Genomic DNA, 27026 nt, shown 5'->3' with positions numbered 1-27026 from the left:
CAACAATGTTATGGCACTTTCTCTGTCCCTAGTAGGCTCAGAATCTAAACACTTCCATGATATGAAAGCTTTATTCCCATTAGATAAAATTTTATCCTGGCTAGTTGTGAGTGAGCTCTAGAATGCATATTTTGGGTTAGTTTTATTTCTTTTGTGGATGAATGAGAGATGTGTACAGAATTTGCTTGCTTTCCATTAAGCATCTGCTGTGCTATTTTTTTTCCTATTTTCTTCCCATCTATGAAATCTGTAGAGATGAAAATTAGGCCTACTTAATAGCAAATGCTATACATCAGTGTTTCCCAGTCTAGTCACATTCAACACACACCTACATTAACAAATGCATCCTGTGGCATACCAGTCTCTGGCACAAGCAGTGGGGTCTAGGGAAGGGTATTATGGGACCAGATCAAAGTATCACACTTCTTTTTCAAACTTTACAAGAAAGGATGAGAGGAGGCAGAAAAATTAATTCATCATAGCAAACCAGCTCAGTTTATACGCAAATACAGGTGGCGAGAGAAGCCTATGTAGTGTAGGCACCTAACCATCTTTCCCCATCTCACGCAGTGTGGGGATAAGACAGGCTGAAGGATGCTGAGGCAGCTCAGGCGGGGAAGAGGAGGTACCTTCTGCAGTGTGTATGCTACACAAAACAAAGATCTGGTTATCTGTAACCTGTACTGCTGCCTGTTGAGTCCTACACACCAGGACTCTTTCTGTAGCTTGAAAGAAGTGGGGGTGTGATTTGACTATATGTATTCTTAGATGGGAACTAATGCATGTTTAAGAGCCACTACTGGTGTCTCTTGTTGCTGGCTATGAGATGCTAAGAGCAGAGCCCAGCTACTGGTCTGGATCTGAGCATCAGGCAGTGGTGACTTCTCTTTCAGACCTGATGAAGTCAGATAGTACACTGGTTGGAAAACATTATTAAAATGCTGTGGTAAGCCAGGATTATAATTCTGGGGCCAGATTGCAAAGTCCTTGTTCTGATACCTTGTGAGGAGGTAACCTTAAAGAAATAAATATTCATGTAATGTGAGAGTAACTTTAAAAAAATCCAAATACATATTTGGACAATTGTAAAAGAGGAGCATAAGTAAAATAAGCACTTGAACACTTTTGATCATTTAACCTGCCTATTTAACATGATTCAAGAACTGCTTGTATTGCTAGGCTTTGAAATATACATAGTAACATAGTAGATGACAGCAGAAAAAGACCTGCACGGTCCATCCAGTCTGCCCAAGAAGATAAATTCATATGTGCTACTTTTTTATTTGTACTGTCCTCTTCAGTGCACAGACCGTATAAGTCTGGCCAGCCCTATCCCCGCTTCCCAACCACCAACCCCCGCCTCCCAAACACCAGCTCTGGCACAGACCCTATAAGTCTGCCCAGCACTATCCCTGCCTCCCACCACCGGCTCTGGCACAGACCGTATAAGTCTGCCCAGCACTATCCCCGCCGCCCAACCACCAGCCCCGGCACAGACCGTATAAGTCTGCCCAGCACTAGACCCGCCTCCCACCACCAGCTCTGGCACAGACCGTATAAGTCTGCCCAGCACTATCCCCGCCTCCCAACCACCAGCTCTGCCACCCATTCTAGGCTAAGCTCCTGAGGATTTATGTGTAATCTTTATGATTATACATAAATTCAGTTGATTAAAGTGCTCAAAATAAAGTCACTTAAAAATGTAAAACAAATTACTTATAGTTCCAGACTTCCACAACAGTTACATTTATAAACCAGGGCTTCCTAAACCGTGGGTTGTGACCCCAAATGGGGTTTCCACATTGGGGGGGGGGGGGGGTACAACCTGACTGGGCTCTCCATAAAGATGTAATTTGTCTGTACTTCAGGCGGGTTGTATTCTTTTTGTAGCCACCCAAATGGGTGCGCAGCCACAGAAAGATTGGTAAATGCTGTTGATTACAAAACCTGTGAAACAGTAACTATGTGCATCTTTTCCAGTAGGAGAATTGCAGAAATTGGTGCTAGAAAGGCTTAGCACTGGCTACCTTCAAGAAGTGCTATAAAGAAAGAATTGTCCAGCTACCATAGAAAAGTCTCCTAGACTTAGTGGTCAAGTTAGATTCTGGAAAGAGCTGCACTTTGTAGCCCAGGCCAAGGACTGTTAACAGCAAGATCTGGAGTTCTGAGTTGTATTGTGAGGGGCAAGAACATAAGGTGAGAGCCTAAGTTGGTGGTGCACTAGAAAATTTGCTTATGCCATATTGAGCATATGCCACCTATTTAAATAAGGGGCTGATTAATCTCATATTATTCAAGAGCCTCCCCACAGGAGGCTCTTGCATAAACTTGACCGGCTGAAGATAGGACCCGACGTGGTGAACTGGATTAGGAACTTGTTGACGTACAGACGCCAGAGGGTGGTGGTTAATGGAATTTGCTCGGATGAAAGGTGAGTAGTGGAGTGCCTCAGGGAGCGGTGCTGTGGCCAATTCTGTTCAATATATTTGTGAGTGACATTGCCGAAGGGTTAGAAGGTAAAGTTTGCCTTTTTGCAGATGATACTAAGATTTATAACAGAGTGGACACCCCAGAGGGAGTAGAAAACATGAAAAAGGATCTGCAGAAGCTAGAAGAATGGTCTAAGGTTTGGCAATTAAAATTCAATGCAAAGTGGTGCACTTAGGGAGTAGAAATCCACGGGAGACGTATGTGTTAGGTGGTGAGAGTCTGATATGTACAGATGGGGAGAGGGATCCTGGGGTGATAGTTTCTGAGGTTCTGAAGGCGAAACAGTGTGACAAGGCAGTGACCGTAGCTAGAAGGTTGCTAGGCAGTATAGAGAGAGGTGTGACCAGCAGGTTTTAATGCCCCTGTAAAAGTCGTTGGTGAGGCCCCACCTGGAGTATTGTGTTCAGTTTTGGAGGCCGTATCTTGCTAAGGATTTAAAAAGAATTGAAGCGGTGCAAAGAAAAGCTACAAGAATGGTATGGGATTTGCATTACAAGACATATGAGGAGAGACTTGCTGACCTGAACATGTATACCCTGGAGGAAAGGAGAAACAGGTGTGATATGTTTGAAAGGTATTAATCCGCAAACGAACCTTTTCCAGACATGGGAAGGCGATAGAACTAGAGAGGACATGAAATAAGATGGAAGGGGGGAAGCAGATAAGAAAAATGTCAGAAAGTATTTTTTCACGGAGAGTGGTGGATACTTGGAATGCCATCCCGCGGGAGGTGGTGGAGATGAAAACGGTAACGGAATTAAAAAATGTGTGGGATAAACAAAGGAATCCTGTTCAGAAGGAATCTATCCTCAGAAGCTTAGCGGAGATTGGGTGGCAAGAGCCAGTGGTGGGAGGCGGGGCTAGTGGTTGGGAAGCAGGGCTAGTGCTGGGCAGACTTCTACGGTCTGTGCCCTGAAAATGGCATAAACAAATCAAGGTCAGGTATACACATAAAGTAGCACATATGCGTTTATCTTGTTGGGCAGACTGGATGGACCGTGCAGGTCTCTCTCTGCCGTCATCTACTATGTTACTGTGTTACATAGTAATGAAACTCCTCTTCAGTAACACCGGCATGTCAATAGCCTGTTCATAATGTTGTTTGAAATTGGCTATTATGCCCTGATCCATAGGTTTATTTATTTTATTGTGAACATTTATATCCCACATATTCACACCAAGGCAGACTCCATGTGGCATACAAGGTTGGATCAGAGAGGTAGTGTTTGGTGGCAGGAAGACCACCTTGACATTAGACAGCCTGATATCAGCACTGTGTGCAGCACAATTATCACAAAGCAACAAAATCTGATGCTTTTGTGCCAGTCATCCATGAATTTGCGTTTGCCTCATATGACACAGGAAGACGTTTAACATTCTTGAAGCAACGGGGCTGTTTGCTCTTTCCAATGACGAGTGGTTCCAACTTCTCACTCCCATCCATATTGCAGCAAAGGAGGATCGTTAGTCAGTCTTTCGACGTTTTACTTCCTGTAGTTTTGACTTGTTTGAATGCAAGTGTTCCATCAGGAATCTCTCGCCAGTAGAGACTGTTTTCGTCAGCATTGAAAATGTCACGAGGTGCAAACTCATTCAAGATGGTAGGAAGAACTGAAACAACCCAATTTTCAGCACCAAAGTCATCAGCGTCTTGTTTTTCACCATGCTGTTTCTTGAATTTTATGTTGTTCCTCTCCTTCCATCTTTCCAACCATCCAACAGTGGCTTTGAATTCAGTTAGTCCAAGACTTTCAGCTAGCTGATCAGCTTTCTCCATAAGCAGTGGACCACTGACAGGAAACTGTCTGCTCCTGACTTGAGAAAACAACAGAAGAGCATCTTCTACATCCTCAGCTTTTCCCACCCGTTTACGGTGTGGATTTGTATTGTTTTACCAGTCTTCAAGATACATGAAATTTGACTGGGATTGACACCACATTCTTTAGCAAAAGATGCTTGACTGTTTGTTTTCTAATTTTTTAAGAACGTCTGTTCGTTCAGCTAGTGTTAAAGTCTTACAGTTGCGCGATGCCGCCGCCAGTGTACACTAACAACATTCTTTTGCTTATTCTGCCTGTGGCAGTTAACGAATGAAATTTCAAATTTATCGCCCCTTTGTCACTTACCAATCAGCTTCCATATTCTGTGCGTGTGCTTATGCAGAGTCTTTCCTGCAGAGGAGCGGTCTTAAACCATGCATATAAGCGAATCTTGCACTTATCCGTGGTGCACTAAACCAAAGTTTGTCCCCATAGAAATTGATGGCGGCAAAAACAGGACCAAAGTATGGCATGCAGTTAAACAGAGCATGCGCTTATCCGACATGCACTTAAATGGAGTGTTTATATATATAAGACATGCAAGTTGACTGGCTTAAAATTTTTTTTAAATGCCTATTACTTTTAACAAGCTGGTTGTACCTGAATTCAAGAAAGCATAGGACAGGCCTGTGGGCTCACTTAGGGAGAGGAGGAGATAGTGGATGGGCAGACTTGATGGAGCACTTGGCCTTTATCCATTTTTACCAACAATTTATCGTTGCGATTTGGCCAAAGCTGAGTCATTATAACAGATGACTCATCATTAATTTTCCAGTTTATATTTCCCTTAGTAACAGCAGCATAGAAACCAGCTCTGTCAGTGCTGAGCACCCCCACTATTGAGCAAACTCCGTCACTGTGTCCAGGGCAGAGTATTTTATTACATTCGGAACCACCCCCCCCCCCCTCATTTTAGAAAGTTGGCATCTATACAAGGCAGTTTCCTACATGGTCTGCAATTAAGTATCTGGATTGATTCTGGATTCACAGCTCGCGTTGCAGGCTCATGTACAACAGGTGGTGGCATTTCTGGTGAAAGACTACACCGGTTATGGCAACTAGAGGGATACTGGGATATGATTTCTGCAAATCATGCAGGCATTTTCTATTTCTTCATTTGGACTACTGTAATTCTTTACTGATTAGTTACTGTGGCAGGCAAACCAAAGTGCTTCAGTTGGTACAGACTACTGCAGCCTGATTACAGGGCAAGCTGAATCAAACCTCTGTACAGTTCCTGCTCAAATGGACTGCTTGTGTTTTTTAAATTGTGCAAGGAGATTAAGATGACAAAACAGATGGTATAGAAGTGGTAAAAGTGAACAGAAAAACACATACAGGTTACAATGCATGAATAGCCCCCCATTTTGTTGGCTACTGTAAGCAACCAGTAGCTGAACAGAATCTACACAAAGCAATAATTGGGTAAAATATTTATTTCTTGCACACGATTTTTTTTATTATTGAAAAAGAAATAAAAAGCTATTAAATACCAGACAGTTCAAATTTAGAACAACTGAAAAGCTCTGACAGTTGGCAGAAGTCACATGCTTTCACATGAGGACATAAATTATACGTTACGTTCTCAGTTTGAGATCAGAGAGGTCACATTAACCTGGCTCACAAATCAAAAATGAGTACTGCTCTCAGACTGCTGTACAAGAAGCTGCACAATTCATCTGTTGCTGCCAATTAGCATAGACAGCAAGCAGTTCAATGACTAGGGCACACAGGCCATAGCAGGCCCTCTCAACCTAGTCCTTGGGTACACCCACCCCCATCTAAATTTTCAAGATAAATGCTGACTATGTGAGAGACACAATGAAGCCAGTGCATGCAAATCTCTCAAATATATATGCATCATGGATATTTTGACAACCTGACTGGCAGACATTTCTGAGGACTGGGTTTATCATCACTGGGTTTGATTAGGCCCAGTATGGCATTACTGCTGTCCTATCTTGCTGAAGATATAGACATGCCTGGTCTTGCTGTGGTTACCCCGACTCCAACTGAGAAGAACATATTGCACATTTTAAAATTTGTAGTATTCAAGTGGAATATTTCTCATTTGTTTTTGCTTCTGAATAAAAAAAAAAAAAAAAAAAAAAAGATTTGTCTAGTGGGAAATATTCTTTATGCAAAATCTGTTTAGTAGATACAAATCTCTCACTTATTGCAGTTATGCCTGACAACCAGATAGGTGGCCTATACAATCCCTAAAATCAAGCAGTGTACTGCTCAACTCAAAACCTAACACCTATGTTTACTAAGGTGCGCTATAGGCACATTAATGTTGTTAATGCGCATTAAATGTTAAAGCACCCATAGAAATGTATAGACGCGTTAGAATTAACATGCCTTAACTTTAAAGGCACATTAAAAACACCACCGCATCTTAGTAAACATACCCTTAAATGATTTTTCTACATCTTAAGGCTTTTGGAGGAAGGCAGTAAACTGCACAGATCAAGAGTTACAAGGCTAAAGCACTTTAACTGGGCAGACTAGATTTGCTTATCAGTGTTTGAAATGGTGGTCCTCAATGCAGGTCACAACTGAATGTGTAATTTCTACTTGCTCCCACGTGTGTACTAATGCTGTAAGGGGTCCTTTTACTAAGCAGCAGCAAAAGGGGGCCTGCACTAGTAAAATACTGTTTATTTTTTTAAAGAAATGTCCGTGCAGCCATTTTGGAGGGGAACACTTACTCACTGAGGTGGCAATAAGGGCTCCTATGATAACCCGGTGGCACTGCCCAATTACCATCGAATAAACACCCGGTGCTACAAAAATAAAAAATATTTTTGTAGTGCTGGAAATGGCATGCGCTGGGGGGGGGGGGGGGGGGGGGAACTACTGCTGGGCTGCTGTGGTAGCCTGGTGGTACTTCCAGTTTAGCGAGTGGTAAGTCCACGTTGGGCTTACTGCCGTTTAATAAAAGACCCCCCTTAATGCACATATTTGTAAATAGGTCCCAGTACACTGAACCTGCTGTAACTAACACACAGTACTGCAGTAGCACCTGTTTATAAATCTAACCTTCTTCCGCTCCATACAAGTGTCACAATAAGATGATATAATTAGAACAGATGTTTCTAGATCATATAAACATGTAAGATTGTTAGAACTACTGTTTTTGTCCCTACATCATCTTGGTCAGCTAAATCTGTACCTCACCTGACTTGTCAATAAAGATTTTTTTTCTACCATAATAGGTTTTGTATGCTTCCCAACATTAAAAAAAAAAAAAAAAAAATACTGCAAACCAGAGAAATCCCTGTATCTTTGTACACAAAACAGCTCTCCAAAAAAAGGAACAGAAAACCCCCCAAAACAATTTGGCACGCAGCAAGAAAATAAATGGGAATATCTGAAAATGGAAACATTGCATTAGCATTTTCAGAGCATGGTGCCTAAAAAGTGTTGTTGCTTTCTGTTGGTTAGATGGTTAGAAGCTATGGCATGTCAACAGCACCCCCTTCCCAAAGCTCCTATCCCTCTATCTCTCCCCAGAAGTTTGGTACAGAGTACAGACAAACGTTAATAGGGAAATGTATTACAAAGTCACATCTTCTGAACAGCAGACACTCCTCTTCTAACATAACTCCATATTGCAGTCAGTTTTTTTTTCCACCCACTTTGTATTTAAAAATGGAGATATATCCTTAATGCAAAGGCAGTGATAATAATGAATTAGCCACATAAATTACATAATATAATTGACATCAAAGACTTCTTCCAAGGGCAATGTTCACCTGCATTCAAATGAATGAAAAATCTGGAATGAGGTTGGGCATACGATGAAGTTAAGAGGAAATAGGCTTAGGAAGAACCTAAGAAAATACACTTTCATGGAAAGGGTGATGGATACGTGGATGGCCACCCAGCAGAGGTCGTGGAGAAGAGGACTGTGTCAGAATTTAAGATACAATGGGACAGGCATGTGGGATCCCATAGGAAAGAAAGAGTTACTGGTTACTGAGGATAGGCAGACTGAATGGGCCATTTGGCCCGTATCTACCATTATGTCTCTATGTATTGAAAAAAGGACCTCTGTGGGTGGGTGAATACACAGATGCTTGACTATGGAAATATGTTTCAAGCTAAAGCTACGCCTCAATGTAGTAATCTGTTCTGTGAGAAGAGTCATTGTGGGACAAGCACTTCCCACTTTCAGCAGCAGTCAGAGAAAGGGTAACATAGTAGATGACAGCAGAAAAAGACCTGCACGGTCCATCTAGTCTGCTCAACAAGATAAACTCATATGTGCTACTTCTTGTGTATACCTTACCTTGATTTGTATCTGCCATTTTCAGGACACAGACCGTAGAAGTCTTGCCCAGAACTAGCCCCATTTTCAGGACACAGACCGTAGAAGTCTTGCCCAGAACTAGCCCCACCACCCAAAACACCAGCCCTGCCTCCCAATCTCGGCTAAGCTTCTGAGGATCCATTCCTTCTGCACAGGATTCCTTTATGTTTATCCCACGCATGCTTGAATTCCGCTACCGTTTTCATCTCCACCACCTCCCGCGGGAGGGCATTCCAAGTATCTACCACTCTCTCCGTGAAAAAAATACTTCCTGACATTTTTCTTGAGTCTGCCCCCCTTCACTCTCATATCATGTCCTCTCGTTCTACCGCCCTCCCATCTCCGGAAAAGGTTTGTTTGCGGATTAATACCTTTCAAATATTTGAATGTCTGTATCATATCACCCCTGTTTCTCCTTTCCTCCAGGGTATACATGTTTAGGTCCGCAAGTCTTGGGAATTGCATCTTTTTCCCCTTTCCTCACACTCCCCCCTCCCCCAATTCTGTGGTAAGCGCAACAGGCTGTGAGGTATGATGTAACACTGAAATGCAGTGTATTTTGTCTAATTTACAAGATAGAAGCTTTCTGAAAGTCAAAAGGCCCCACTGCAGGCAGTTACAGCAGCTGCTCAGGTAATTCCATACTGTACCAGGAAAAAGTCCCACAAAACAGGGCAAGACAAAACAGGGCATGGGTGAAACCAAGACTCCCATGTACACAATCTCAACTGGCTTCATTTCTGCTGGTCAGGCAGATCTAGTTCTGATTTTTGATATCTCACAATGGTCTCTCTATGGTTGGCAGCCAGGATACATCTTTAAGAGTGGACAGGTGTAATATGTGCACCAAAAAGACAAAAAGGTGAGTTAAACATAATGATAATTGAATAGTAAAAAATAGCCCAAGTGAAAACTACAATATAATTCAACTTAAATGGAAGACTAATTATGGAATCTTAAAAGTTTAAATGCAGATTCAATTACACAAAAAATACGTAATTCCCAAATGATTGTAACTGGAAGATGTGATGGGTATGTATACGTTTATGTATGTTTTATTGTGCTCCACCCTGGATAAGGGTGAATTATAAATAATAAATCTAAGTCTATATGTCTTGGGATTTTTTTTATTTAAATCACTTAATATTCAAATATTCCTATGAAAAGAGATGTTTAAAGTGGAAAAGCCTCAGAAAGTTCTGGTATGCTATTATTTACCATACTTCAACAGAAAAAAAAAAGAGCAGAAAAAAAGAGAGTCATAAAATTAACCCCATTAAAATCAGAACAGACAGGATGAGCTTAACCCTTTGATGGACCCTGTTAAAACATACATATTGGATGTCTCTTGTAATATAGATGCATGTTGAAAGTCCCACAAATGGGATCCTGCATGGTTATGATTGCAGAGAAAACCAACAAGTAAAAAGCACTGCCCATCAACTTCTGCTGACTAGAGGGAAATGAGTGAGGAGAAAACAATCTGTGGACAGTCAGGACTCTGATCCCCACCCCACCCCCCCTTCCAGAAGCTGACTTAGCGGGATAAAAATCTGCCTTAGAAGCCACTGAATTATTGAATTAGTATATCCAAGAGGGTCCCTAACATTCAGGGCCTAGGTACATGCCTAGTTTGCCTATGTCATAATTCTACTCAAGAGGTTGAGAGAAGCAATTTCATAATCTCCTATTTAGAAGTACACTAATTTGATATAAAGTGCCAACACAAACCCTTGTTTTTTGCTTCCAGTCCTCCATGGCCACTAATGGGCCTTTTTAAAGGATATCCCTAATGAATCTGCATAAGAGAGAGATTTACATACAATGGAAGTGGCAGATACATAAGTCCCTCTCATGCAGATTCATTAGGGGTGTCATGGAACCATGACCCACTGACGGCCCTTCAGAACTGGGAGTAAAACCAAGGCTTTCATCCTTATGTTCGTAAGCTGTCCCTTCTACCCACAGAAGACACATTTTTAATATAAGAGGCATTTCAACTTTCAATCCTTTAGAATTCCCTTTCTCTTGCAAAATAAACTACCCTTTTAAGACAAGGGTTTGGATTCAGCTAGAAAAGCAGCAGACAGTTTCTAACTGATGTCAGACCGTGAGTTACTGAATCAATACCATATATAGAAACAGCTTACCTTTACTGTTAAGAATAAACTAAAAGTTAAAACTCTGTGTGGTCATGACAGAAAAGCATTAAAATGGCCAGTCTTTCCCCATTTCTGCTGCATAGATGTTTTTCTGGATTTAGTAAATGCCTCTCTCCGGTGGTGTTCTGTTCAAGGTGAGCTGCACTCAGGTTCAGTAGGCATTTTTCATTCTGCCCCAGAGGATTTAAAATTTAAGTTTATACCTGAGGTAATTCAGGGTTAAGTGACTTGCCCAAGATCACAAGGAAAGGCAGTGGGATTTGAATTGGCTTTCCCTGGCACTTGGCTCTCTTCTCTAACCATTAGGCCCACTCATCTACTTTCTGGTAATATGTTTAGAAAAGATTCTTCCCTTACGCCACAAATTCTTCACCCTTGAATGTGTCAGTTGATATAAAATTACACAAAACAAGCTGGTCTGACAGCACAGCAAGGGAAAGATCCAGGCTAGGTAAAAGGCAGATCGCACATAGTAATGCCAATTAGAAAATCCATCACCTTCAATTTCTTCTCACCCAAAAGGTTAAAAAAAAAAAAAAAAAGCTTGATTTATACCTGCAATAAGCTAAAAAACAACAACAACAAAAACCCTGTAGTATGATACAAGAGATTTCAGGTTTTTATAGGGAAGCTACACAATCTTGTGCTTAAAAGAAAGCCTCTGAAGCATGTTGAAATTGGAACAGTAAAGAGAATATTCCTCCAGTATAATTGCACTGCAACTTGCAAAATATTTGCTAATCAGAAGATTCTCTATTACATGTAGTCAGACTTTAAAACAGGAAAATATAAAACATGGTTCATATACTAAAATAGCATTTACTGTGCAAGCTACACCACTACTTTCATAACAGTTAATATTTTTCATAACAGTTAATATTTTTCATCACTTAACACTTAATTGTTTTCATATTGCCTCATTGTAGAAGGCGGCCATTTTGGATCCTATGCAAGGACCTTGATTTGCCAAAGCAAAATAAGTTGGTATGCACTGCATATACATTAAAAGTAGTGTAATAAGAGACAGGCACATAGTGTGGAGAAGTAATTTGTTACTATACTGCAATAACAAGCTAAGCACATTGAAAACCTTCAGGTTAAATGTTGCTCAATTTGTGCCAACACTTTTCACCCAAATTCATGTAAATAGTTAAGATGCTTAGTGCAACTGGTTGAAAGAACTGTGCACTAGATGACTAAGTGCACAACTACTTCACTGGGACATAGTTTTGGTTCACTCTTTAATAATATTTGGTACAAAGCATTAGACAAAAATATTGAAAAACATAATTAGAGATTACAAAAACATTTGTTTTCAAATTGCTGAGTAATTCTAAATTGTGGTTTAATTCATAGCTCATTACCTTTATAACATAATTCCCCAGCATAGTGCATAAGATCTCGCTCCCCAACAGGCGCTTTTCCTTTTGACCTTTACTTCTGAATACACCATATTACAGCCTCTTAAGCTGCCTCCTTCCTTAGTAAGCAAATCTCATATGCTGAGAATAGCCCAGTTTATCCAGGCTGGGAGTTATTGCATACTGGATCATTGGAGGTGGGCCACACATTAGGATAAGAGTATCATCCTGGGGTGATGGCATGTGGTCTCTGATAAGATCTTCATTCACGAACCCTTGGCTGTAATCCCATTCTAGGGAGGGAGGGAGGGGGGAAAAAAGTCAGTTTATTCAAGGCCTCTTATTGCATTTTGCCATTCCCCCCCCCACACACACACTTAGAGGGAAACTTTAGAAAAAGGCACCTGGGCAGGAAAGGCACATGACGAAGCGAATGCTACATACCTGTAGAAGGTATTCTCCGAGGACAGCAGGCTGATTGTTCTCACTGATGGGTGACGTCCACGGCAGCCCCTCCAATCGGAACACTTTCTAGCAAAGTCCTTTTGTAGTCCTCACGCGCCGATGCGCACCGCGCATGCGCGGCCGTCTTCCCGCCCGAACCGGCTCATGCCGGCCAGTCTCATATGTAGCAAGACAAAGAGAAGGGAAGACACAACTCCAAAAGGGGAGGCGGGCGGGTTTGTGAGAACAATCAGCCTGCTGTCCTCGGAGAATACCTTCTACAGGTATGTAGCATTCGCTTTCTCCGAGGACAAGCAGGCTGCTTGTTCTCACTGATGGGGTATCCCTAGCCCCCAGGCTCACTCAAAACAACAACCATGGTCAATAGGGCCTCGCAACGGCGAGGACATAACTGAGATTGACCTAAAAAATTTACCAACTAACTGAGAGTGCAGCCTGGAACAGAACAAACATGGGCCTAAAGGGGTGGAGTTGGATTCTAAACCCCGAACAGATTCTGAAGCACTGACTGCCCGAACCGACTGTCGCGTCGGGTATCCTGCTGCAGGCAGTAATGAGATGTGAATGTGTGGACAGATGACCACGTCGCAGCTTTGCAAATCTCTTCAATAGTGGCTGACTTCAAGTGGGCTACCGACGCTGCCATGGCTCTAACATGAGCCGTGACATGACCCTCAAGAGCCAGCCCAGCCTGGGCGTAAGTGAAGGAAATGCAATCTGCTAGCCAATTGGATATGGTGCGTTTCCCCACAGCCACTCCCCTCCTGTTGGGATCAAAAGAAACAAACAATTGGGCGGACTGTCTGTTGGGCTGTGTCCGCTCCAGATAGAAGGCCAATGCTCTCTTGCAGTCCAAAGTGTGCAGCTGACGTTCAGCAGGGCAGGAATGAGGACGGGGAAAGAATGTTGGCAAGACAATTGACTGGTTCAGATGGAACTCCGACACAACCTTCGGCAAGAACTTAGGGTGAGTGCGGAGGACTACTCTGTTGTGATGAAATTTGGTGTAAGGGGCCTGGGCTACCAGGGCCTGAAGCTCACTGACTCTACGAGCTGAAGTAACTGCCACCAAGAAAATGACCTTCCAGGTCAAGTACTTCAGATGGCAGGAGTTCAGTGGCTCAAAAGGAGGTTTCATCAGCTGGGTGAGAACGACATTGAGATCCCATGACACTGTAGGAGGCTTGACAGGGGGCTTTGACAAAAGCAAACCTCTCATGAAGCGAACAACTAAAGGCTGTCCTGAGATTGGCTTACCTTCCACACGGTAATGGTATGCACTGATCGCACTAAGGTGAACCCTTACAGAGTTGGTCTTGAGACCAGACTCAGACAAGTGCAGAAGGTATTCAAGCAGGGTCTGTGTAGGACAAGAGCGAGGATCTAGGGCCTTGCTGTCACACCAGACGGCAAACCTCCTCCATAGAAAGAAGTAACTCCTCTTAGTGGAATCTTTCCTGGAAGCAAGCAAGATGCGGGAGACACCCTCTGACAGACCCAAAGAGGCAAAGTCTACGCTCTCAACATCCAGGCCGTGAGAGCCAGGGACCGGAGGTTGGGATGCAGAAGCGCCCCTTCGTCCTGTGTGATGAGGGTCAGAAAACACTCCAATCTCCACAGTTCTTCGGAGGACAACTCCAGAAGAAGAGGGAACCAGATCTGACGCGGCCAAAAAGGAGCAATCAGAATCATGGTGCCTCGGTCTTGCTTGAGTTTCAACAAAGTCTTCCCCACCAGAGGTATGGGAGGATAAGCATACAGCAGACCCTCCCCCCAGTCCAGGAGGAAGGCATCCGATGCCAGTCTGCCGTGGGCCTGAAGCCTGGAACAGAACTGAGGGACTTTGTGGTTGGCTCGAGATGCGAAGAGATCTACCAAGGGGGTGCCCCACACCTGGAAGATCTGTCGCACTACACGGGAATTGAGCGACCACTCGTGAGGTTGCATAATCCTGCTCAACCTGTCGGCCAGACCGTTGTTTACGCCTGCCAGATATGTGGCTTGGAGCACCATGCCGTGACGGCAAGCCCAGAGCCACATGCTGACGGCTTCCTGACACAGGGGGCGAGATCCGGTGCCCCCCTGCTTGTTGATGTAATACATGGCAACCTGGTTGTCTGTCTAAATTTGGATAATTTGGTGGGACAGCCGATCTCTGAAAGCCTTCAGAGCGTTCCAGACCGCTCGTAAATCCAGAAGATTGATCTGCAGATCGTGTTCCTGGAGGGACCAGCTTCCTTGGGTGTGAAGCCCATCGACATGAGCTCCCCACCCCTGGAGAGACGCATCCGTGGTCAGCACTTTTTGTGGCTGAGGAATTTGGAAAGGACGTCCCAGAGTCAAATTGGACCAAATCGTCCACCAATACAGGGATTTGAGAAAACTCGTGGACAGGTGGATCACGTCTTCTAGGTCCCCAGTAGCCTGAAACCACTGGGAAGCTAGGGTCCATTGGGCAGATCTCATGTGAAGGCGGGCCATGGGAGTCACATGAACTGTGGAGGCCATGTGGCCCAGCAATCTCAACATCTGCCGAGCTGTGATCTGCTGGGACGCTCGCACCCGCGAGACGAGGGACAACAAGTTGTTGGCTCTCGTCTCTGGGAGATAGGCGCGAGCCGTCCGAGAATCCAGCAGAGCTCCTATGAATTCGAGTTTCTGCACTGGGAGAAGGTGGGACTTTGGATAATTTATCACAAACCCCAGTAGCTCCAGGAGGCGAATAGTCATCTGCATGGACTGCAGGGCTCCTGCCTCGGATGTGTTCTTCACCAGCCAATCGTCGAGATAGGGGAACACGTGTACCCCCAGTCTGCGAAGTGCCGCTGCTACTACAGCCAAGCACTTCGTGAACACTCTGGGCGCAGAGGCGAGCCCAAAGGGTAGCACACAGTACTGGAAGTGACGTGTGCCCAGCTGAAATCGCAGATACTGTCTGTGAGCTGGCAGTATCGGGATGTGCGTGTAGGTGTCCTTCAAGTCCAGAGAGCATAGCTAATCGTTTTCCTGAATCATGGGGAGAAGGGTGCCCAGGGAAAGCATCCTGAACTTTTCTTTGACCAGATATTTGTTCAGGGCCCTTAGGTCTAGGATGGGACGCATCCCCCCTGTTTTCTTTTCCACAAGGAAGTACCTGGAATAGAATCCCAGCCCTTCTTGCCCGGATGGCATGGGCTCGACCGCATTGGCGCTGAGAAGGGCGGAGAGTTCCTCTGCAAGTACCTGCTTGTGTTGGAAGCTGTAAGACTGAGCTCCCGGTGGACAATTTGGAGGTTTTGAGGCCAAATTGAGGGTGTATCCTTGCCGGACTATTTGGAGAACCCACTGATCGGAGGTGATGAGAGGCCACCTTTGGTGAAAAGCTTTCAACCTCCCTCCGACTGGCAGGTCGCCCGGCACTGACACTTGGATGTCGGCTATGCTCTGCTGGAGCCAGTCAAAAGCTCGTCCCTTGCTTTTGCTGGGGAGCCGAGGGGCCTTGCTGAGTCGCACGCTGCTGACGAGAGCGAGCGCGCTGGGGCTTAGCCTGGGCCACAGGCTGTGGAGAAGGAGGATTGTACCTACGCTTGCCAGAAGAGTAGGGAACAGTCTTCCTTCCCCCAAAAAAATCTTCTACCTGTAGAGGTAGAGGCTGAAGGCTGCCGGCGGGAGAACTTGTCAAAAGCGGTGTCCCGCTGGTGGAGCTGCTCTACCACCTGCTCGACTTTCTCTCTCCAAAAATATTATCTGCACGGCAAGGCGATGTCCGCAATCCGCTGCTGGATTCTATTCTCCAGGTCGGAGGCACGCAGCCATGAGAGTCTGCGCATCACCACACCTTGAGCAGCGGCCCTGGACGCAACATCAAAGGTGTCGTACACCCCTCTGTCCAGGAATTTTTCTGCACGCCTTCAGCTGCCTGACCACCTCCTGAAATGGCTTGGCTTGCTCAGGGGGAGCTTGTCCACCAAACCCGCCAACTGCCGCACATTGTTCCGCATGTGTATGCTCGTATAGAGCTGGTAGGACTGAATTTTGGCCACGAGCATAGAAGAATGGTAGGCCTTCCTCCCAAAGGAGTCCAAGGTTCTAGAGTCCTTGCCCGGGGCGCCGAAGCATGCTCCCTAGAACTCTGGCCTTCTTTAGGGCCAAATCCACAACTCCAGTCGTGAGGCAACTGAGTGCGCATCAGCTCTGGGTCCCCATGGATCCGGTACTGGGACTCGATCTTCTTGGGAATGTGGGGATTAGTTAGAGGCTTGGTCCAGTTCGCCAGCAATGTCTTTTTTAGGACATGATGCATGGGTACTGTGGACGCTTCCTTAGGTGGAGAAGGATAGTCCAGGAGCTCAAACATTTCAGCCCTGGGCTCGTCCTCCACAACCACCGGGAAGGGGATGGCCGTAGACATCTCCCGGACAAAGGAAGCGAAAGACAGACTCTCGGGAGGAGAAAGCTGCCTTTCAGGAGAGGGAGTGGGATCAGAAGGAAGACCCTCAGACTCCTCGTCAGAGAAATATCTGATGTCCTCTTCCTCTTCCCACGAGGCCTCACCATCGGTGTCAGACACAAGTTCACGGACCTGTGTCTGCAGCCGTGCCCGGCTCGACTTCCGTGGAACCACGGCCACGGTGGAGCGTCGAGAGGTAGACTCCCTCGCCCGCACCGGCGAAGCTCCCTCCGCCGACGTAGTCGGGAGCCTTCCTGGGAGGCTACCGCAGTCGGTACCACAAGCGGCACCCGATGTCGGAGACCTCACACCCGGGCAATGGGCCAGCCAGCGCCTCGCTCGACGGTACCAGGGAGGCGCAAGCACCCCCCGGTACCGGAGGGGTAGGGCGCAACAGCTCTCCCAGGATCTCTGGGAGAACGGCCCGGAGACTCTCATTGCAGAGCGGCTGTAGAAAAAGACATGGAAGCCGATGCAGGTGTCGATGTCAGAATCTGTTCCGGGCGTGGAGGCTGTTCCGGGCTGTCCAAAGGGGAGCGCACCGACACCTCTTGAACAGAGGGCGAGCGGTCCTCTCGGTGCCAATGCCTACTGGGTGCCGACTCCCTCGGCGACCCAGAGCTCTCGGTGACGATGCTTCTTCGACTTTTTGGGACGAAGCATGTCACCGGAGCTTCCCGGCACCGACGAGGAGGACGTTGAATCCAGCCGTCGCTTCCTCGGGGCCGAGGCTGAAGGAGGTCGGTCTCGGGGGGGCTGTACCGCAGGAGCCCTCAGGGTAGGGGGAGACCCACCCGAAGGCTCACCGCCACCAGCAGGGGAATGGACAGCCTTCACCTGCACTCCGGACGAAGCACCACCGTCCGACGACATCAGCAAACGAGGAGGTCTCGGTACCACCGACGCCAACGCAGCCCTCTGATGTCTCGGCCCCGATGCAGAGGGCCGATGCCTCGATGCACTCGATGCAATCGGGGGTGAGGATGAAGGTCCGGGCGCCGACGACGTCGAAGCAGTCGATACTCCCGGTGCCGATGCCGACGAAGAGCCCGAGAACAAAACGTTCCACTGGGCCAATCTCGCTACCTGAGTCCGCTTTTGCAAAAGAGAACACAGACTACAGGCCTGCGGGTGGTGCCCAGCCCCCAGACACTGAAGACACGACGCGTGCCTGTCAGTGAGCGAGATTACCCGGGCGCACTAGGTGCACTTCTTGAAGCCGCTGGAAGACTTCGATGTCATGGGCGGAAAAATCGCGCCGGCGAGATCAAAATTCGAAATGGCGAACCTGGCACCACAAAAAAAAGGGATAAGAAAACTTCGAACCGAGGCCTAAATAGGGCCTACCCCGACGACGAAAGAAAACTTACCGGGGCAAAACTAGAAATACAGGAAGGGGAACAGACTGAAAAGGTTTCCTTCCGACACTTTTTTTTTTTTTAAAGCGAAGTCCAAAAACGACGCGCGAGGTCAACTTTCGGGGCTGCGAACGGCGAAACACGACCGTACCGAGCGCGGACAAAAGAAGACTGGCCGGCACGAGCCGGTTCGGGCGGGAAGACGGCCACGCATGCGCGGTACGCATCGGCGCGCGAGGACTAGCAAAGGACTTTGCTAGAAAGTGTTCCGATTGGAGGGGCTGCCGTGGACGTCACCCATCAGTGAGAACAAGCAGCCTGCTTGTCCTCGGAGAACACATTTTATTAAGGCAATATTTGCTCCTGTGTGTTTATAAAAATTACCCTAGGAAAATTATGTGCACGCACATATACCTACCTGCTCCAAGGTTTTATTGGCAGACCTGACAAAATGTGCAGTTAATATACCACACCCCAGCTGTCAGTGGTGTCCACACCCTATTTCTGCCCATAACCCATCCCAACTAGAGAGTTGCACGGGACACAAATTTCACCCATTTCCCATGGGTCTAACCCATATGCACTAAGATCCATTCTATCCCCAAAATTAGTCCCCATCCCTACCTGTACCTGCAGGAGCCAACGCTATTATTTACTTGCTCGAAGCACTCTGTTTCCTCCCAATCCCAACAGCCTCCTGCAGTTTTTTCAAAATGGTATTCACTGTTTAGTGAATGAGCATTCCAAGCCTCACGCCAGTGTTCTGGCTACCTCCGAGCATTCCAGGCACCCTAATTGCCTCTCCATTCTGGTGCCCAATTGCTTCTGTGCACTGGAAGCCTTATTCTGGGGCTCCAACTGCCTTTCTCCATATGCTCCAAGCCTCATTCTGGTGCTTCAATTGCCCCCCTCAATGCATTCCAAGTCTCATTCTGGAGTTATCAGGGACTTTGACTACAGTTCTGTGGGAATCTTGTGACTAACTTCTTCCATCCCCGCAGGAATCTACGGGATTCCTGCAATTCCAATCCAGTGCAGCTCTCTAATCCCAATCTGAGCTAAGCATTTTTTTATGGGGGGGGGAGGGGGGGAGTTATCAATGTGTGCAGGTCCACGCTAACAGCCAGCGTGTATTAAGTTCCATGCTAACTGCAGTGCTTCTCACCCCAGTGCTCAGGGCACACCCAGCCACCTGGATTTTCAGGATATCCACAAGGAATATGCATGATAGATCTGCAAGAGACAGTGCATGCAACTTTCTCTCATGCATATTCCTTGTGGATACCTTGAAAATCCAACTGGTTTGGTTTGCCCCTAGGACTGGGTTGAGAAGCACTGGCTTAGTGCATGTTAGTAAAACATCCCTTTAAGTCAGTGGTTCTTAAACCTAATCCCGGAGGCGACCCAGACAGTTAGGTTTTTGGGATATCCACAATACATATTCATGAGAGATTTGCATGCACTGCCTCCACTGCATGTAGATCTCTCTCATGAATATTCATTGCGGATACCCTAAAAACCTGACTGGCTGGGGTGCCTCCAGGATCATGTTCAGGAACCACTGAATTAAGTCATTCTTTGGCTTTCCTGTATCAATTCAGGAAAACTAAATTTAAGTTGGCCTCATGAGTCCAATGCCTTGCCCTTATTTCTCCCAAATTCTCTTTCTAAATGTAATGCATAGTCATACATATAGGGAACAAGAATAAAATATACGATGTACAAATGTTAGTCTCAACAGACCTGTGGTCTCATGAGAAAAAAATACTACAGAGTTTTTTGTGGGAGTCAGGATGGCAAAATTATTATATTTAATATGACAAGCTCACTTACTCTCAGGTGCTCGATCCAAAGTGTACCAAAGCTTAAAACGATTTGAAAACAGAGTCTGAAGTTCCTCTAGCTCATCCCGCAACAGGATGTCTTTTTCAGTCTGGAAGAAGAGAAACAAAAATTGTATCTGAATATTTAACGATCTGAAGTAATAAACCACTTACTTTCATTATCTTCTTACTAATGTTGGATTGTCAAAAAAACCTTACCTCCCTCTTCAAAAATCACCATTTCCACTTTAATCTGTTTTTTTTCCTAATTCTGCCACTGTATACTGGATATCCTGATCTCACCCCTTACTGGCACTTCCCCTGTCTATTACCTACTTCTCCTGTCTGACCTCCCCTCTTAGACATGAGTTGCTATACTGAGTCAGATCAAAGGTCCATGTAGCCCAGTATCCTGCTTCTAACAGTGTCCCAATTCAATTCACAAGTATCTGGCACAATCCCAAGAAGTGGCAAGATTATATGCTACCTACTCCAGGGATAAGCAGTGGCTATCCAATTTCACTCTTCTAATCTACTCTAAAATCCTAAAAAATTTCAAGTTTCATTTCATATACCGCCTTATAGAAAGAACATCCAAATGGTTTACAATATAAACAAACAGTAAACAGAGTTATCATAAAATATCAGGAATAGTGAACTACATTCATATAGAAAAGGAAAGAAAAGGTTTAACATTTTGCTGTCTGCACCTCCTTCCATTAACTAATTCCCTGTAATAAGTAGGCTTCCTTGATCTCCAGTAATTGCTTATTGATATCCAATAACTGCTCAGTATTCATTTCTGGTTTTACTGCTCAATGTACTGTACTGTGCAGTACAGTTTTTCACAATCCAGTACTTCAATTCTTGTTGGCATTTCAGCTGTCTTGGATACACTTGGCACTCCCTTTACTAATGCTTAGCACGTGCTAATGGCTGTCAGCATGTACTATCTGTTGCTGTGCCCATACGAATAAAACAGATCCTTGATTGTTCCATATTCTAAATGAAATCTCTTTTCACCTGCCCCTATGTCACTTCGCTTCACTATAAATTACAAATTTTATCCCTTGCTTCTTTAATTTGGCACCTTTCAAGCACCATGCACGTGACAAAAGGGATCTGGATCCCTCATGAAGACCAGATCCTGCTGTATGAGCCCCCTTCTTTGTGGGCGGGGGAGGCCCCTATAATAGATCCACTAAGTCTGTAGACCACTGATGGCAAGCCCAGTCTGGGGTCACCACGATCACTAGGGAGGGACGAGTCACCATGAGATGGAAAACCCTACCACGCAATGGTCAGGGAGAGAACACATTCATGGGCTCCTTTCTGGGCTACAGCTACACCAAGAAACTGATTCCTATGACCTCCCTTCCATGACTGTAGAATCAAGGGCACTTTGCATTTCAGTTAGACACCATCCCTCAATGTTTTGAAAAGAAGAAGGTGAAAGACTGAGAATCTGTTTCCATTTCCCTGGGGCCAGGGTTTGCCAACTCAGTCTGCCTACACATTTGATTCCCACAATGAGCACCATTGACAGAGCTACTAGGTGGAGCTCTGCCCAAGTAGCCAGGTTACCTCTTCTGCCACCACTGCACTTCTGGTTCCTCCTTGTTGATAAATGGCATGGGCTGACATTACCCTTATTACCTTGCCTGCCAGAACAGGGAAGAAGTGATGCACTGCCAAGCGGATAGCTCTCCAGATGGTTATCAGACATGTCATCTCCAGCCTGGATGACCCTGCTGTAGCTAACAGCTCCACAGCCAGAGAGACTTGCATTGTGATCACCACAATCCACTCAGGGTCCCTCCATGCCAAGTTCTTAAGAAGCTGCACCCCAACTAGCAGATAGGCCTTATAATCTTGGTGTGTGGGACCCAGTGAGACAGCAACATCTGCTGCAGGGGCCCTCCTATGAGACCTCACCCAGTGGACCACCTTAGGAGTCATAGACCCCAGGAGCTGAAGTGACCTATGCAAAAAAGGCTCTCTTCTTGGCTTTGAGCTTGAGCATCCTGGTCTCTGGAAGGAAGACCTTTTCCTCTTTCATGCTGAACCTCACCCCCAGGTGACCACCCAACCAAGGAGTTCCAGAATCCCCACCACTGTTACTGTGGCTGGTCTGGATTTAGACTCCAGTTCCACCTGAAGTCATCCAGATATGAGTGGACCTGTATGCCCTGCAGGCAAAGACACGCTGCTGCTGCTGCTGCTGCTGCCACCATCATAGCCTTTGAAAATGTTCAGGGAGCTGGTCACCAGCCCAAAAGGTAGCACCCAAAATTAGAAGTATGTCTGCCTAAGACACAGAATTGAAGATAATGCTTGTGGTGTGCCCTGATGAGAATGTGGGGTATGTCTCCATCAGATAGAAAGAGGAAAAACTTCCCCTGGAAAAACCACTGGGATAAATGGACCTCAAGGTCTGTGTCCAAAAATACAGTGACTGGAGGGCAGCATGGACTTTTTAGGTCTGGCAGGGGCAAAAGCAACCCCCTTGTGACCACAAAGCAAATCAAACAGCATCTTTTTTCCCCTCTTGTAAGGGGGCACTGGGTTCTACTGCCCCCATGAGAAGCAAATGGTGCCACATTTCTCTCACCATCTCAGTTGGTGGGGGAACTGCAAGAAGATACCATAAAGATGTCTGAAAGGGGTTAGGCAAACTCTGGGGAGTAACCCTGCTCCACAATCTCCAGCACCCACTGGTCAGAGGTTATTAGGGTCCACTCGTGGGAAAAGAGACTGAACCTGCAGCTTACTGTAATCACCAAGGGACCATGCAGACCATCATTGTGACCTTTTCGGGGAGCAGCTGCTGGGAAGGGGTTTGTGTCCCGCCCACTTCTTGTGCCCCAACAGGGAAACCTTTTGGCCTTTAGAACTGGCAGAGGGCTTCTTCCCCTGCCGAAAGTGCCCCCAGTTCCTGGGGCAGGATTTGCCTCCACTCCAACATGTGGGGGTGCATGGGTGATCCTTTAGCAGATGCTAAGTTTGACCTCACTTGGGTCCTTGACTAGTTTCTCTAGGTCCTCATTGAAAAGAAGCTGACCTTGGAAGTGCTGTTTGTTTAACCTTGCCTAAGAGGCAGAGTCTGCGGACCAGTGGTAGTGCCAAAGCCATTGGTAGGCAACCAATATTGATGTCACCGACTGGGAGGAGACGCCGATGAGATAATTCATTGCATCAACCAGGAAGATGGTTCTGGAATCCAAAATGTGCTGCTTCTGGGGACTCCAGAAGCTGTGCCCAAAGAAACAGTGTTTGAGCAACACAGCTTTCACAAACGGAGGTTTGGAACCCGAAGGTGGCAGATCAACTTCTCAAGCAGGTCTTCTCAACCTTCCTTTTGTGAACATCTCTTATCCACTGGGATAGTAGTCTTCTCCATTACCACTGTGACCATGGCATCTACTTCAAGCAGGTGGAAAAACAGGTGCAATTCATCCTTGAGCAGTGAGTAGTGCCGATTCAAGCAGTTAGAGCCTTTTAGAATTCCCTCACATGCCTCTCACTCTCCAAGGACCATCTGGGGCAGAGCCCTTTGAAGGGGAAAAGCCCTGGGCAGCTTTCACAAACTGCTCAGGATGGGATTTTCATCTTCAGGCTCCTGGGTTGAAACTGAGAGGGCAGCACAGGCATCACTATGGGGTGACAAGGGGTAGCAAATGCCACACCAAGAATGTGGCTTGCCACCCCAGTAGATGATGTAGGCAGAAGCATAGCCAGGTTTTGATGTCAGGGGGAACAGAACATTTATAGAACAGGTGTCAATGCAAGGTTGAAGGGCCACACTGCATAGGTGCCATTTCATTCAAAATCCATTTGAAGGAGCGGCTGCTCCCCTTGCATCCCCTCCCCAGCTACACCTCTGGGTGTAGAGATGTCTAGCAGTTTGATATGCTCAGTTTCCCAGTAGGAGGGTGTGTTGATGTCTAGGGCCTCGTGCAATATTTGTAGTGTTGCCTTTTCACAGGTAGGGTTGTTGCAGCTTGAATTGTGGGAGTTAGTATTTTGGTATGGTATTTGCTATAAAGGTTCCGAGTATCTATTTTTGCAGGGTTTTATTTTACTTTACAAAGTGTCCCCAGTGGAAGATGAGTGTGTTCCCAAGATGATAGAGTTTAATAGTTATATATTTTTGTATGCTGAATTATGTCCTAGCTTCATTATTGAGGAACATGGGTGGATTACAGAACTAGGAGTGATGGGTTTTAACTGAGATTCTGTTCCATCCTCTTTAGCAGTGCTTCTCAACCCAGTCCTCAGGGCACATCCAACTAGGATATCCTCAGTGTATAAGCATGAATATCCTGAAAACCAGACTAAGTTGAGAACCACAGCTCTACAGACTTCACTCCCATATGGAAGAATTTATTGAATAGTTCTATCAAATGATACCTTGTTCTCTGTGTGGCTGAAACTGAATAAAGGGGTTTCTAAGGCTTTTGGAATTTATAGTATTGTTTAGGCTAGGCTAGGGCTATACAGCTTGGAGAAGAGACGGCTGAGGGGAGACATGATAGAGGTATATAAATAATGAGTGGAGTGGAACAGGTGGATGTGAAGCGTCTGTTCACGCTTTCCAAAAATACTAGGACTAGGGGGCATGCGATGAAACTACAGTGTAGTAAATTTAAAACAAATCGGAGAAAATGTTTCTTCACCCAACGTGTAATTAAACTCTGGAATTCGTTGCCGGAGAAAGTGGTGAAGGCGGTTAGCTTAGCAGAGTTTAAAAAGGGGTTGGACGGTTTCCTAAAGGACAAGTCCATAAACCGCTACTAAACGGACTTGGAAAAATCCAAAATTCCAGGAATAACATGTATAGAATGTTTGTACGTTTGGGAAGCTTGCCAGGTGCCCTTGGCCTGGATTGGCCGCTGTCGTGGACAGGATGCTGGGCTCGATGGACCCTTGGTCTTTTCCCAGTATGGCATTACTTATGTACTTATGTTTATAGCTATGCTGAATGCAGAGAAGCCCATGGGAACTGAATGAGCTTCTACTGAATTAGCATTCAGCGCATGCTAATCCGTAAGACATAAGCATCGCCACACTGGGACAGACCAAAGGTCCATCTAGCCCAGCACCCTGTCTCAGACAGTGGCCCATCCAGGTCACAATCACCCGACAAGATCCACAGAGCAAAGCATTTTGTACTGCTTGTCCCAGGAATAGTGGATTTTTCCCTACATCCATTTATAACATTCTATGGCCTTTTCCTTCAGCAAGCCGTCCAAACCTTTCTTAAACGCCGCTAAGCTAACCGCTTTAACCACATTCTCTGGCAACAAATTCCAGAGTTGAATTACACGCCGAGTAAAGAAAATTTTCCTCTTATTTGTTTTAAACTTACTGCACTCCAGCTTCATCGCATGCCCCCTTGTTGTCCTAGTATTTTTGGAAAGCGTAAACAGACGCTCCACATCTATCTGTTCCACTCCACTCATTATTTTATATACCTCTATCATATCACCTTTAGCCGCCTTTTCTCCAAGCTGAGAGCCCCAGCCGCTTTAGCCTTTCCTCATAGGAAAGTCGTCCCATCCCCTTAATCATCTTCGTCGCCCTTCTCTGCCCCTTTTCTAATTCCACTATATCTTTTTTGAGGTGCGGCGACCAGAATTGAACACAATACTCTAGCACCACTTCATAAAAGGAGCCCTTTGTGAGGTGTAATTTGTAGAGCTGAATAGGGGAATTTGAAAATATTCTTGCCCACATACCTGGCATCCTCTTATTTTTAGAATAATTTTATTGTGATTGAACACTCCTTTAATGGGGGGGGGGGGGGGGGGGGGGGGGCGGTTAGTGAGTAATAAGCTAGATCCACCTGTCCGTTTCTTGTCCTGTCTGGTAGACACAGTGACCTGAACAAATAGCACAACTTGTCTTTTATGGAAAACCAGCTCTATACCCACTCACAATGGAATTTTTATTACCTTCAGAGAAAAACAAAGAAATAGGTTCCAATACCTGGTTAGCAAACAGCAAATAACAAATTGTAGGATCATCTTTGTCCTTCATAACAGCCCGGATAGCTGCAGCATGGGTTATGCCTTAAGAAAAATATAGAAAATTTGAACAGGCACAAAATCTTAAAATCACCAAAATGTGAAGCTACTTGTACCCACATTGTATCCTCTTCAAAACTGAAATGACATGAAACTAGGAAACAAACGACTACACACCTGTTCCACCTGCAATCATTCCCAGACGCTTCACTTTTTTAATAGCAGGTTCTGATTTCTTGTCAGGACGAATTGCAAACACACCTGGAATTTAATTGTCCCAAAAGACTGACATGAATGACCATATTAAAAACAACAAACTCAAAAGCATTCCTACTGGAGGGCTATAAGGGTCCAGGCCCTTCACATTGTGAGTGTTGATTGGATAAGGGGAAGTTGGTTGGCGGACAGGTAGGCGAGTGGGTTGTTTAATGTTAAATATATTGAACTATATGTCTTTTAAACTGTTTTATTGTATCCTATTTCTACATTCAAATCTGTTAAAGTTAAAACACACAAACAAAAGAACAAACCTGCATCATTTGAATGATCATGAAGACAGCAGTGAAGCTGTAATATGCAGAGTCAGGGCCGTCGGGTCGGACAAGATTCCCCGGGCCTGGTCTCCAAGGGGCGAGGCCTAGCACTGGCAGAAAATTCTGCTCCCCTCAGCCTGTCTCTCTCCTGCTCCTGTATGTTGAGAACTAGGTAAGTGTGTTATTGTGATAACCCAGTCCTGCCACACAGGAGCAGGAGAGAGGTGACAGACCGGGTAAGGGA

The 27026-nt window shown here is 45.7% G+C and overlaps 1 protein-coding gene across 1 annotated transcript in view; it reads right to left on the bottom strand.

Moving 5' to 3' along the window:
- Nucleotides 1-12011: 12011 nt before the first annotated feature.
- Nucleotides 12012-27026, bottom strand: part of LOC115478128 (NADH-cytochrome b5 reductase 3) — a 79897-nt gene continuing 64882 nt past the window's right edge. The window contains 4 exon segments of the mRNA XM_030215375.1: nucleotides 12012-12441; nucleotides 20234-20333; nucleotides 26212-26294; nucleotides 26427-26510. Coding sequence (XP_030071235.1) covers nucleotides 12269-12441; nucleotides 20234-20333; nucleotides 26212-26294; nucleotides 26427-26510 — 440 coding nt within the window. The 3' untranslated portion in view covers nucleotides 12012-12268.

The sequence above is a fragment of the Microcaecilia unicolor genome, chromosome 9 (genome assembly GCF_901765095.1).
Source record: "Microcaecilia unicolor chromosome 9, aMicUni1.1, whole genome shotgun sequence".
Classification (NCBI taxonomy): Eukaryota; Metazoa; Chordata; class Amphibia; order Gymnophiona; family Siphonopidae; genus Microcaecilia; species Microcaecilia unicolor.
Note: the sequence above shows the minus strand (reverse complement) of the source record. Positions and strands in the feature narration are given on the sequence as shown.